Source organism: Scyliorhinus canicula, chromosome 19, assembly GCF_902713615.1.
Source record: "Scyliorhinus canicula chromosome 19, sScyCan1.1, whole genome shotgun sequence".
NCBI lineage: Eukaryota > Metazoa > Chordata > Chondrichthyes > Carcharhiniformes > Scyliorhinidae > Scyliorhinus > Scyliorhinus canicula.
In genome coordinates, this window is record NC_052164.1 from 69,504,584 (window position 1) to 69,518,942 (window position 14,359).

Consider the following 14,359-nt stretch of genomic DNA (forward strand, 5'->3'; position numbering starts at 1 on the left):
AAGAAAAGGAAAATGTGAGAGATTTTCTTTTTTTTAACAAACAATTTTATTGAGGTATTTTTCAGCATTTTCAGTTACAGATAGCAAAAAAAAAGCAAAAATGTGCAAACATCAACGTAAAATCAATACTTCAATCAAACCATACTGCATAAGCCCGCTCCTCTCCCATAGACACTACCCGCCTATTTATCCCTCCTACTCTACTCTAATCTCTCCATTCACCCCCCCCCCCCCCCCCCCCCCTCCAAACACCCCTGCTGACGTTCACTCTCCCATGAAGAAGTCGATGAATGGTTGCCACCTTCGGGCGAACCCCAGTACAGATCCCCTCAAGGCGAACTTAATTTTTTCCATACCCAGAAAACTTGACACGTCCGAAAGCCATAGTTCGGTCTTCGGGGGTTTTGAGTCCCTCCATGCCAGCAGTACGCCGCCGGGCTATTAGGGAAGCAAAGGCCAGAACACGGCCTCCTTCTCCCCCGGACTCCCGGGTCTTCCGAAACCCCGAAAATTGCCACCCCTGGACTCATCACCACCCTTGCTTTTAGCACCCGGGACATAGAACATAGAACATAGAACAGTACAGCACATAACAGGCCCATGACACCCGCAAATCCCTCCCAGTACCCCCTAAGCATAGGACATGCCCAAAACATGTCAACGTGGTTCGCTGGTCTTCCCGCGCATCTAGTGCACTTGTCCTCTACCCCAAAGAATTTGCTCATCCGAGCTACCGTCATGTTGGCCCGGTGAACAACCTTAAATTGAATCAGGCCGAGCCTGGCACATGTTGCAGTTGAGTTTACCCTACTCAGGGCTTCTGCCCACAGCCCGACCTCCATCTTCCCGCCAAGCTCCTCCTCCCATTTGAGTTTCAGTTCCTCCGCCTGGGACTCTTCCCCCTTCATGAGCACCTTGTAAATATCCGAGACTCTACCCTCTCCTCCTTCTCCTCTAGAGACTATTCTGTCTTGGATCCCTATTGCGGGAGGTGTGGGAAGGATAGGACCTGTCTGCGGACAAAGTCCCGCATCTGTAAGTACCTAAAGTCATTTCCCCTTACCAGCCCAAATTTCTCCTCCAAGCCCCTCAAACTCGCAAAGCTCCCCTCCAGGAACATATCGCCCACCCTCCTCACCCCTGCCCGCCGCCATGTTCGAAACCCTCCATCCATGTTCCCGGGGGAAAATCGATGATTATCACATATTGGAGCCCAGACAGACGCATCCACCTCCCCTACATGAAATGAAAATGAAAATCGCTTATTGTCACGAGTAGGCTTCAATGAAGTTACTGTGAAAAGCCCCTAGTCGCCACATTCCGGCGCCTGTCCGGGGAGACTGGTACGAGAATCGAACCGTGCTGCTGGCCTGCTTGGTCTGCTTTAAAAGCCAGCGATCTAGCTGAGTGAGCTAAACCAGCCCCTCGAGCTAAACCAGCCCCTCCTCCACTGGCCCCATATCCGCAGGGCTGCCCCCACTACCGGACTGATGGAGTACCTGGCCGGTGACAGCGGTAGGGGAGCCGTGACCAGGGCTGCCAAACTGGTGCCCCTGCACGAAGCCGCCTCCACCCCCTCCCAGATAGACCCCGTACCCACCATCCACTTCCTTATCATGGCTATGTTAGCCGTCCAGTAGTAGTTGATCAGACTCGGAAATGCCAGCCCTACCTCCCTGCGGCTCCTTTCAAGCATCGCCTTCTTCACCCGCGGGGATTTTCCCGTCCAGACAAAGCTCATGATGATTTTGCCGGTCCTTTTGAAGAAGGACCATGGGATAAAGTTCGGGAGGCACTGGAAGATGGGAGGATTGTCGTCTTTACAGTCTGCACCCTCCCTGCCAGTGACACGGGAGTGCATCCCATCTCCGAAACTCCCTCTTCATTTGTTCCACCACTCTGGTCAAATTTAACTTGTGCAACCTGCCCCAGTCTCATGCCACCTGTATCCCCAAGTACCGGAAACTTTCCTCAACCAGCCTAAATGGCAGCTCCTTCAGTCTATTCTCCTGGCCCCTTGCAATGTGAGGGATTTTCAAAAGGAAATAGAAAAGTGGAGGCTTGAGGTAGAAATTTTAAAATTAGCAAAGGAAGAAAGGGATAAGGAAAAAGAGAAAGAATTTGAAATTCAGAAACTGGAACTGCAAAGAGAACATCAACTTAAAATGTTGCAGTTAAAGGCAGAAGCTAAGGAAGATCAAGAGGCAGGAGAAACACTTCCTCATCAAAAGCTTAGTCGGGATATGTTTAAATATTTCAGCACTGCCACGGTTTGATGAGAAAGACATGGAAGCCTTTTTTACCTCATTTGAGAAAGTGGTTAAATCATTGAATTGACTTAAGACCATGTGGGTAGTGTAGGTTCAAACAAAGTTGGTAGGTAGAGCTGGTGAAGTGTTTGATCATTATCAGAGGAGGCATCTAGGGATTATAATGAGGTGAGAAAAACCATATTAGATGCATATGTGCTAGTAGCAGAAGCCTACAGACAAAAGTTTAGAGACCTAAGGAAAGAACCAGGTCAGGCACATATATAATTCAAAAGAATTAAACAAAATAATTTTGATAGGTGGATAAGAGCATTAAAAATAGACCAAACATATAACGCTCTTAGGGAAACAATTATTTTGAACAAATTTAAAGATTCACTTCCCGCATGAGTGAGAACTCGTGGAAAAGCAATGGGTTAAAACTTCTAGACTGGCAGCAGAAATGGCAGATGATTTTGAATTGGTTCACAAAGTAAAGTCTGGTTTTCGACATCAACTTCAATCTGTGAAGGATGGAAATTGGAGGAATGAGAAAATCATCGGTGGTTTTAAGGAGCAAAATGCAAGACTGTTCAGATGGAGTTTATTGCTTAACATTTTAACAATGCTCTTTCCAAGAGCCGGTGCAGACTCGATGGGCCGAATGCGCTGTATATTCTATGAATTTAACTTTAAAAATTAGACATGTAGCAGGAAGAGAAAACATGATTGCTGATGCTCTATCATGGCATTCAAAGATGGAAAAGAAAGACTGATATGAATTATATTCATGTTTACGTTTGCATGTTCAAGTTATAATATCTTGTAGAGTTTAAATTGTGTTCAATTATGAGAAATGTTTAGTGTTAAAAGGCTTTGGAAAAATGAAGCCATCTTTGTGTATTGTTGGTTCTATTTTTGTAAGGTGGGAGGTGTGATAAATGTAGGATTTGGTAAAGTAAGGGCTAAAAGCCTGGGTTAGAGTGTTTGATTGCGCAGTCATGTTTTTAAAAAAATCTTGGTTTGAATGACAACAAAGCATTTAGGAGCCTGAGGTGCAATTAAGCATCGCAAAAGCTTGAGCTAATGCAATTTTGTTTTGATTAAGGGGATTCCCTGGGGAGTTGATTAGTTTTTAGCTTGGTGAGATGATGTCATTGCTGGGTGGAGCTAAGGCATCAGGCCTTTTGAGAAAGCATTTTCAGTTTCAGTTCTGATCTGGCTGAAGGTGTGTGGAGTGAAACAGTTCTGCTCTCACTGTAAGTTAGTTAAAAGAGATTAACTGTATTTAAAGCAGGGCAGACGACTTGTCTGAGGAAAAGGGGGAGCTGAAACAAGCCAGTTGAAAACAGCTTTTGAAAAGTTTTCGGCGGGGTTCAGATTGGAGTCAGATTTGTTCTGCAAAGCAGTGTCAAGAGATCTCTTTCTCAAAGAATAACTCTGTGAACCAAGTATTCTCTGTGCCATTGGTATTTAGAGTGGATTGAGAGCTGAGATAGTCTATTTTCTTGTTGTTTAAGTGGGAATAAAGATAGCAGTAAAGGCATTGTATTTTCACTTGTGTTGAGTAGTTTTGTTTAAGGGGTAGTTGTAAGCTCTTTCCAGGTGTGATGTTAAAGATTTTAATACTGTGTTCATAATAAAGTTTTGTTTTAAAATATTATATCCCTATCTCTTTGTGCAATTACCCCTGGGGCGAAGTATCTTTCCTCACATTCTTAAAAAATTCAAATGAAATATTGGGGTTTTGGTCCAATATCCTAGCCACTGTTGGGGTCTGGTGTGGGATCGTAATAAGTTCCAGAGACCCACAACCTTCTTGAGAGAGAGAATTTCCCCTGAAAGACGGAACTCTTGCCACTTAGTCAGAAGATCATGAGTTCATGCCCCACTCCAGAGATTTGTGCATATAATTTAGGTTGGCAATTCAGTGTTGTATGGAGGGACTGTGAATGTAAAAGGTGGATGTAAAAGATCCAGTGGCGCTCTTCAAATAAGAACCGTGAAGATCGTCAGTATTCTGACCAATATTTATCCTTCACCCAACATCATTAAAATAGATGATGTAATTGAATTCTATGGTTATCTCAATTCAAAGAATAGAAAATTTGAGAAATGTGGTGGTTAGAAATGGGCAATGAAATCATAGAATATACAGTGCAGAAGGAGGCTATTCAGCCCATCGAGTCTGCACCGGCTCTTGCAAAGAGCACCCTACTTAAACCCACACCTCTGCCCTATCCCCGTAACCCCACCTAAGGGCAATTTAACATGGCCAATCCACCTGACCTGCACATCTTTGGACTGTGGGAGGAAACCCACGCAGACACGGGGAGAATGTGCAGACTCTGCACAAACAGTGACCCAAGCCAGGAATCAAACCTGTGACCCTGGAGCCATGAAGCAACAGTGCTAACCACTGTGCTACCATGCCACCAATGCTATTGATATGAGTGGTTTGTAAAGAATGACAACTTTAAATTTAGTCACCATTAGAATCCTTTGCACCTTGAATAAGTCCATGAGAAATAGGAGCAGAAATAGGCCATTTGGCCCATTGAATCTGCTCTGCCATTTAATCATGGCTGAATTGTTTCTCATCCCCATTCTCCTGCCTTGTCCTCATAACTCCTGATCCTCTTATTAATCAAGAATCTATCTATCTCTGTGACATGTGATCATTTATGTCCAGCTTAATAGGAAGACAAAGCCTTAGTTTAATATATTGTATGAAGGATTGCACATAGACGGGTACAGCACTCCCTCAATGCTGCCTTAAGAATGGGTTTTTACTGGGTGCTCGAGGTCGAACGGTACTTGGAACCCCAAACTTCTGATTCTGAGCTGCAAGTGCATGAACTGAACAAACAGTCCATTTGTGTAACAGGAGGCTAGGATACTCCTGCTATGAAGATCTGTGGTCAGAAACATCACACAAGTCACTTCCAAGCAGTAGTGGGGGTGGGGGTTTGCTGTAGCTAGTGCCCAGATTTGTGATTAGAGAGAGAGGCAAAAATGTTTTTTTTAAGTGAGTATGTGAGTTTGTATACAAAGGGAGTTTGTATTTTAAAAATCTCCAACAACAATTAAAACCTAACAAATTCATACCAGTAATAGTTAATTTTCAGTGCTAGATAGATTGATTGAAAGTGATCAACACTTGGCATATCATTCAAAGAGTAACTAGATTTGAATTTATTTGACTTTAACTTTCTGTGGCGAGTTTAATTTGTACCCGTCTCTATTTAATGCATTTCAGTGCTGATGTGGATAGTGAGATGCTGTTTTCATAAAGTTCATGAAAAGTGCTACAACTCTTGACGGTTGCTTCTGGATTCTGTTTCATCTCACACATGCCCTTCGCCAGAGAGTCCCATCAGCCTTTTTTTATCTCTGGTGATGACAATTTACTATGCATAGGTTTGGGAGGGACCAAATTCTCCCCTTGTACAATGTTTGTGATGCACAAGGGAATCATGGCCTATTGCCATGTTGAATTGAGAATAGGTCTGTACAATTATTGTGTGAAGATGCATAGCATCACCAGACTGATCGTAAACATTATTTGGGCTGGAATTTGCTGGATCCCCTCAGAATATACCTGGTGAGCTGGACTTTTTCCTGCACTCTTCAGCTCAAAAGTATTTTGCCCTGTAAATTGCTGGAAGTGTGGTGAGGGCTACTGAGCATCTTGATCAACAGTAAAGGAAAAATATTGCATCTACCTCCTTCGCAATGAGATTGAAGATTGAGGATCAGAGGGTGTAGAAGGATGGGTTAGTAAATTTGCAGATGATACGAAGGTTGGTGGAGTTGAGGATAGTGCTGAAGGATGTTATAGGTTACAGAGGGACATAGATAAGCTGCAGAGCTGGGCTGAGAGGTGGCAGATGGAGTTTAATGCGGAAAAGTGTGAGGTGGTTCACTTTGGAAGGAGTAACAGGAATGCAGAGTACTGGGCTAATGGCAAGATTCTTGGTAGTGTGGATGAACAGAGAGATCTCGGCATCCAGGTACAAAAATCCCTGAAAGTTGCCACCCAGGTTAATAGGGCTGTTAAGAAGGCATATGGTGTGCTAGCCTTTATCAGTAGGGGGATTGAGTTTCGGAGCCACGAGGTCATGCTGCAGCTGTACAAAACTCTGGTGCGGCCGCACCTGGAGTACTGCGTGCAGTTCTGGTCACCACATTATAGGAAGGATGTGGAAGCTTTGGAAAGGATTCAGAGGAGATTTACTAGGATGTTGCCTGGTATGGAGGGAAGGTCTTACGAGGAAAGGCTCAGGGACTTGAGGTTGTTTTCGTTAGAGGGGAGAAGGCTGAGAGGTGACTTAATAGAGACATGTAAGATAGTCAGAGGGTTAGATAGGGTGGACAGTGAGAGTCTTTTTTCTCGGGTGGTGATGACCAACACGAGGGGACATAGCTTTAAATTGAGGGGTGGTAGATATAGGACAGATGTCAGAGGCAGTTTCTTTACTCAGAGAGTAGTAGGGGTGTGGAACGCCCTGCCTGCAACAGTAGTAGACTCGCCAAATTTAAGGGCATTTAAGTGTCACTGGATAGACATATGGATGAAAATGGAATAGTGTAGGTCAGATAGGCTTCAGATGGTTTCACGGGTCGGCGCAACATTGAGGGCCGAAGGGCCCGTACTGCGCTGTAATGTTCTATGTTCTATGAAGGTCTGAAAAGGAGGGTGACTTAGTGTGGATGAATTCAATGTCAAATCAGATACAGAAAGAGAAATAGAGTGGGAAGAAATAAAGAGAAAGGAAAGAGATAAAGGAGAGTTAAGATAATAAAATTAAAAATGTGACATTTAAAAAAAATCTCCCAACAGCTGTTCACAACTCTGAGAAATGGAACTCCATGCTTTTAATTTTCTACTTTCTGGGCCAGAGAAGTTGACCAAAAAGGTCATTAACAATGGGGGGGGGGGGGGGGGGGGGGGGGGAGCGAGAGAGAGAATCAAACATGAAGGCCCTGATCTTACAGTCTGTGTTGGAGAGGCCTACACTGACTATGATTTGAACTGACAATTGACTATTTTTACACCAGGGCCTTTGCAACCTCCTAGTGCCGGCTGCAGCAGGATTGAAATATCAAACAGAATTGTAAGATCTAAGTGGTGAGCTACAGCCCTTTGTTTCCTCATGAACTAAAGACATGCCCTTGAAGACCTGTCTTCAGCTCATTGACTTGCACAGTTTTTAAATGGACCTGCCAACACCAACACAACACAGTCTTTTCCCACTGACATTGTTCACCCCCCCCCCCCCATAATCATCACTCCCCTCCACCCCCCACCCCCCCCATCCAACGCACCTCCAATACCGTTCCCCCACTCTCTCACCTCCCAACAATGCTCATCTCCTGAAAATGCTGACTCTTTAGATGTCAATCGCACAGTATCATGGATTTCAGCAGGTGAGCTGGAAGGAGGTGGTGCAGGACAGAGGACAGGGTGGGCACTGTCTAGTGGTGTTGGGGGAGGGGGAGTCAGGAGGGGAGGTGAATATTGCCAGGGTTGTGGTTGCCTCTGTGCTTTGATACTTAGGGTGATTTACTTGGAGTTACAGTTCTGAGCAGGCTTGAATCCTACTACAAATCGCACTCGAGTAAATCTGTCTAAAAACCAGCATAAATATAGGGAGACCAGCTGAAATCTCCGTAGTTCTGACCATCTGATCGTGCTGTCATAGGGAATTGCAAAGCAATCTGGGTACCATAGAAACAGCATTCAGAAGTTTAAACTTCCTGTGATCAGTACAGTGGATGGTCACCCTTCAGCATCTCTAGGCTCATCAGAGACTTAAATTGAGGCATTCGCCTTTCAGAAGAGCGCTCCGAGATGTTGTTTTTGCAAAGCTACCAGGAGTGGCACAAATCATCCATCGACTTGTGGTGATTCACAGAGGCATCTCTCCACACCAAGAACCTCTGGCCAACCATTGGTAGGGATGTGTGTTATTCAGCAAATTCCACCCCATGGTTTTACATTCTGTTTTCCACTTTCTCCTCAACATTCCACAAGGTACTGGGATTTGTTCTTCCTGTACCCCACCCTGAATGGTTATTCTTCATCCGTCTCCCCCTAGGGGGGGGGGGGGGGGGGGGGGGCACAAAGGACAAAGCAGCCTGCTTTTTAAAAACTTTTCCAATTAAGGGGCAATTTAACGTGGCCAATCCACTTATCCTGCACAATTTTGGGTTGTGAGCGTGAAACAGACACAGAGGAGCAGACACAGACAGTGACCCAGGATCGTACCCGGTCCTTGGCGCCATGAGGCAGCAGTGCTAACCGCTGCACCACTGTGCTGCCCCACAACAGCCTGCTTGATTGACATCTCATCCACCACTTTTAACATTCACTTCCTTCACCACGAACGCACAGTGGCAGCAGTGTGTACCATCTACGAGATATACCATGTCAGTATGCTCAGGCTCCACCACAGCAACTTCCAAACCCATGACCTCTGCCACCTGCACTTTCCTGTCTTGGAAATTTATCAGGTGACTGTACAGACAAGATTGAATCTCCAATCCTCCTGCTTTATTGACTCAGGCCTATTATTTTAATTGCTAAGCTTAAAGAGCGCTCGGCTGCTTCAGGGCCACTCGACTAGAGTGCAAACTGGAGCCAACTTGAGTAACACACCCCCAGGGTGGTCTGGGCCAGCTGCGTTGTCTCCGTGATAACTTTCTCTGTGAGAACTAGCAGTAACTGTAAATTGATGCAGCTGTTCTGATGGGGACTCTTTTTTGTTTCTCTCTTCAGCATCCGTACCCAACAGAGGATGAAAAGAGACAGATAGCTGGACAAACCAACCTCACGCTCTTACAGGTCAACAACTGGTAAGTGCCCTTTGAAATTTGTGCAGAGAATCAGGATGGCTTGGTGAAGTACATTTGTTTTGTATCCGTGATTTCTGTGTCATCTTTAGCGATGAGCAAACTGAAAATAAGATAACGTGCTATGGGGGCTAAGAAGGGACAGGTCTGGCCGGTTCCTCTAGAATGGAGAACCTTTGCAATCCACCGACCCATCTGAGATCAGCTACTTCTCCACAGGCAAAAACGTTTTTTTGTAAACGGGCAATTCAGCGTGGCCAATCCATCACCTGCACATCTTTGGGTTGTGGGGGTGAAACCCACGCAAACACGGGGAGAATGTGCAAACTACACACAGACAGTGACCCAGGGCCAGGATCGAACCTGGGACCGTAGCGCTGTGAGACAACAGTGCTAACCACTGCGCCACCATGCTGCCCAACCACAGGCACAAAGTTGAGGAACTTCTCTCAAATGGTGGCTCAGGTTATAATCACTTCAATCACTACCCTTTAAAGAGTTCTGTCCCACCTTCCCTGCAGGGGGACAAGAATGCAATGCGGAGCCAACTGAGTAATATGGCTGCAGGTTGCTTTGCTTGTCGTGAGATCCAGTGCATACGGTGGAATTTATTATACGGTCCCCTGCCCTTTCTCTGATTGATTCTCCCAACTCTAATAACCCCCACCTACTCCCACTCCCACTCCCCGGGTCTCTTCCTGGTCTTGGCCACCTTATGTCTATCAGACATGCTACTTGATGTGATAATCAGGAATGCAGCCAGTGTGCTTCAGACCCCGCATCTGCCACTGTGCAAAGACAAGTATACCATCAATTAAAATGTACAAGTTTTGTCTTAATCTTAAAGCATCTTCCTTAGCAACAGCTGGTGAACGATTTCTGGGAATTTAAGAATAATCTGCGCTCTTGGCAGAGGCGTTCGCACCTGGAATACGCATCAAAATATTGAGCATGGAGGATAACATGCCTGTTAGACAAGCTGCCCAATTTCAGTCTGTTTAAATTGCACTTGAAATAGAGACTGCAAATTGCCTTCAGTTGGGGAGTGCTTAAAAAGAAAGAATCCTCCAGTACAAAGAACACTGAGAAGTACGGCGCAAAATCAGGCCCTGTGGCGACCAAGCTGCCCGCCTAACCTAAAACCTTCTATGCTTCTGCAGGCTGTATCCCTCTATTCCCATCCTATTCATGTATTTGTCATGATGGCGCTTGAAGGTCACTATCATACCTGCCTTCTCCGCCTCCTCCGGCAGCGAGTTGCAGGCACCCACTACCCTCTGTGTAAAAAAAAAAAAACTTCCCTCGCACATCTCCTCTAAACTTTGTCCCTCACACCTTAAACCTCTGACCCCTTGTAATTGACTCTTCCACACTGGGGAAAAAGCCCCTCATCATTTTGTAGACTTCTAGCAGGTCGGTTAGACTATTCGGCCCATCATACATCTGCTGTATGTTCAATTTATACGCTGAGAAGGAGCCAAACCCCTCGAGCAGCTTCACTATCTCCACCTGTACAGGAGAGAAGGTCCACACACAGAGCAACAGATCATCCTCATACAATATACCCTATGCTCCCTCCTCTCTCTCTATCCCTCTCTACTTTTTGGATGACCTCAATGCTATTGCCGAGGCAGGCAATAGCTGGGACAGTGGACACCCCTGTCTTGCGCCTCATCTCAGTTGTAAGTATTTTGAACTTAAAGCTTTTTGTATGGACTCTCGTGGTGGGGGCCTTGAAGAGGAGCTGGATCCAGGATATAAATCAAGGCCCAAAGCCAAACCTCACCAGATCGCAAACAAATAGCCCCACTCCACACTATCAAACGCATTTTCCGCATCTCGTGAGATAATCACCTCTGGCTCAGGGGCTGGAGAGGAGGGCAAAATAACATTAAGCAACCTCTGAACATTGGTTGAAAAATGTCTTCCCTTAACGAACCCTGCCTGCTCCTCCGATATGACCCCTGGGAGGCAGGGCTCCATGCGCCTTTCCCAACAACTTTGCATTCACATTGAATAATGAAATAGGGCGATACAACCCACACCCCGTCGGATCCTTGTCCTTTTTTAAGATCAAGGAGATCGACGCCTGCACCAGTGTGGCCGGCAACGTCCCCCAAGCCAAAGAATCCTCAAACATCTTGAGCAGCACTGGTGCCAGCAACCCGGCAAACGGCTTCTAAAATTCAATCAGGAACCCACCTGGCCCAGGTGTCTTCCCCGACTGCACCAAACCCATACACTCCATAACCTCCTACAAAATCAGAGGAGCCTCCAGTCCCTCCCTTCTGTTCCACCACCGGAATAGCCAAACCATCCAAAATCTCTGACGTTGAAAATCCGTCCTCCGGGATCTCCGACTCATAAAGGTTCTGATAAACCACCTCATTAACGTGGTGGGGCAAAGACCAAACTATCCTACCTGCCCCGAACCGGCACAATTTCCTGAGAGGCTGCCTGCCACCTCAACTGGTGCACCAACAAGCGGCCAGCCTTTTCCGCATGCCCCTAAAAAGCCCCCATCAAGGGAGCCCTGATGAGAGATGTTAAGCGGAAATGGGAGGAGGAGCTTGGGGGGAGGTGGATGCTGGGACATGGGAAGAGGCCCTGTGGAAGGTGATTGTGTCCTCATTGTGTGCGAGGCTCAGCTTTATTTAGTTTAAAGTAGTTTACAGTGCGCATATTGTGGTGGCAAGGATGAGCAGGATCTTTGAGGGAGCGGAGGATAGGTGTGGACGGTGCGCAGGGAGGCCGGCGAACCATATCCACATGTTTTGGGCATGTCCGCAACTGCAGGGGTTTGCGGAGGTAATGTCCAAGGTGTTGGGGGTGAAGGTAGTCCCGAGCCCAGTGGTAGCGAGCGATATTTGGGGTGTCGGATGACCCGGGTGTCCAGGGAGCGAGAGAGGCCAATGTTTTGGCCTTTGCATCCCTGATAGCCCGGTGACAGATTTTGATAGGGTGGAGGGATTCGGAGCCACTAAAAGCGGGGGTATGGGTGAGCGAGCTGGCAGAATTCCTAAGGTTAGAAAAGATTACGTTTGCCTTGAGAGGGTCAGTTGATGGATTCGCCTGGAGGTGGACGCCATTCATTGACTTCTTTAAGGAGGATTGAGATGTTAACAGAGGGAAAGCGGGTACAGGATAAGGAAGTTAAAATGGGGAAGGCAGGATGGGAGGAGGGGAAAGGCATGGAGCGGGGTGTTGTTTATTTATTATGCTGTACAAGTTTGCTTTTGCTCTTATTTGTGTGTTTGCTGTTCATATAAATGCCTTAATGAAATATTATTTTAAAAAGTCCCCACTCAAATGTTACAGCAGAGTCACCGCCCTATCCGCTGACAGCAGCTCAAGCTCCAACTGTAACTTCTTCCTACTAACCAATAACTCTGGTGTCTGACTGGCCAAATATTGACGGTCTACCTCCAAAATGGCATCCACCACCCTCTGCCTCTCTACCTTCTCACTCTTCTCTTTGTGCACCTTAAAATAAATTACCTTCTCTCTAACAACCATCTTCAACCCCTCCCACAATGTGAAAGGCAAAACCTCCTGCCTCCTATTCATTCTCCGATACTGGAGCAGTCATGGGTAGGTTAGCCTTGTTGCCTCACAGCGCTGAGGACCCGGGTTCGATCCTGGCCCGGGCCACTATTTGTGTGGAGTTTGCACATTCTCCCCGTGTCAACGTAGAGTTCACCCCCACAACCCACAAGATAATAATAATCTTTTATTGTCACAAGTATGAAGTTACTGTGAAAAGCCCCGGTTAGGTGGATTTGCCACACTAAATTGGCCCTTAATTAGAAAAAAATTATTGATACCCTAAAGTAAAAAAATAAAAAAAATAAGTCTCAGATACTCCTCAATGGCAATGGAAACTCTCTTGCAGAAGCCCTTACTCACCAGAAGCGATGTATCGAACCTCCACGGGGGGGGGGGGCGCTGAGTGGGGTCTGACCCAACCACCGTGTCCACATAATGCAGAGCGTGGTCAGAGATCACTATTGCCAAGTACCTGGCCCTCGCCACCCCTACCACAAAGAAATCAATCCTGGAATACACCTGTTGAACCTGAAGGAAGAAAGATAAATCCTCCGCTGGGTGTGGACATCTCCAAGGATCTGCTCCTCCCATCTGCTCCATAAAGGCCAACAATGCCTTTGCCACCCCTAAAGGCTTCATTGCCTTAGACCTTGACTTATCCAGTCGAGGCTCCAATACGCAGTCCCCTCCCCTGATTAGCTGCTGCAAATCCAAATCCAGGATCAAAGACAACAACTTAATAAGAAAAGCTGCGTTATCCCAATTTGGGGCGTATACATTGACCAGCACCACCAGTGCACCCGCTAACAACCCACTAACCATCACGTAACTCCCATTCGGCTCCGTCAAAAAGGCTACCTTCTTATTAATTAAGATGTCCCCTGGGCCCAACTATCAAACCCCGGATGAGACACCTGCCCCACCCAACCAACCCTTGCACAACCATATCTGGTCTCTAACCCGCAATTAGATCCCCTGCAACAGCACCACATCAGCTTTCAAAATTTTGGGAGGGGGGGGGGGGGGGGGGGGGGGTCGTCTATTCTGCCCCTTACCAGAGTCATCCATTCCCGCCTTGTGAGGCCATCCAGTAACCCTGCAAGAAGGGCCGATCAGGCCCACCCAAGATGGCAGCCAGATTCCTCAATAAGTCCCCAGCCACCGTTAGAAGATTACCCCACCCCTTCCCACCATCCACCAGCAACTCAACCACCCTCAGATTCTGCCTTCTCGACTGAATTTCCAGGTTGTCCACCTTAGCCCTCAAACTCTTGTTGTCGGATACCACCCTTGCCACCTCCACCTCCATAGAAGCAATTGGCAGCTCTGCCTCGACAGAGCAACCCCCACCTCCGGCAGCTCCGCACCCTGCTGCTTCACTACCTCATCTACCTTCTCGAATTGAGGTAATCGCCACCTTGATCACCTTCTCATGGTCTCCTGATACCTCTCAGCGCATTTTCTGAAGTTTCACAGCTAAGATTTCAACCGTTAGTGGGGTGGCCCCTGGCACTGCAATCACCGCCACCATTTTAGTACTGATTACTCATCCCCTTACTGTGGGATACTCAATCCATCGACCGCAACAAATTTCAGCCACTGTTTTGATCGCCGGTCGGGCGAAAAGAGCTTAAACCGCAATCTCCGGCGGGGGATCTCCGGCGGGGGACCCCCGCATGTGTGACCGTTCCGTTGCATGCCGCTCCGGA

General features: G+C 46.8%; 1 protein-coding gene across 14 annotated transcripts in view; it reads left to right on the plus strand.

Moving 5' to 3' along the window:
• pknox2 (pbx/knotted 1 homeobox 2) overlaps positions 1-14,359 on the plus strand; it is a 540,450-nt gene that overhangs the window by 501,890 nt on the left and 24,201 nt on the right. For all 14 annotated transcript variants that reach the window (XM_038779091.1, XM_038779084.1, XM_038779087.1 and 11 more), the window contains one exon: positions 9,031-9,107. In XM_038779091.1, the coding sequence (XP_038635019.1) occupies positions 9,031-9,107 (77 nt within the window). The remainder of the gene's footprint in view (positions 1-9,030; positions 9,108-14,359) is intronic.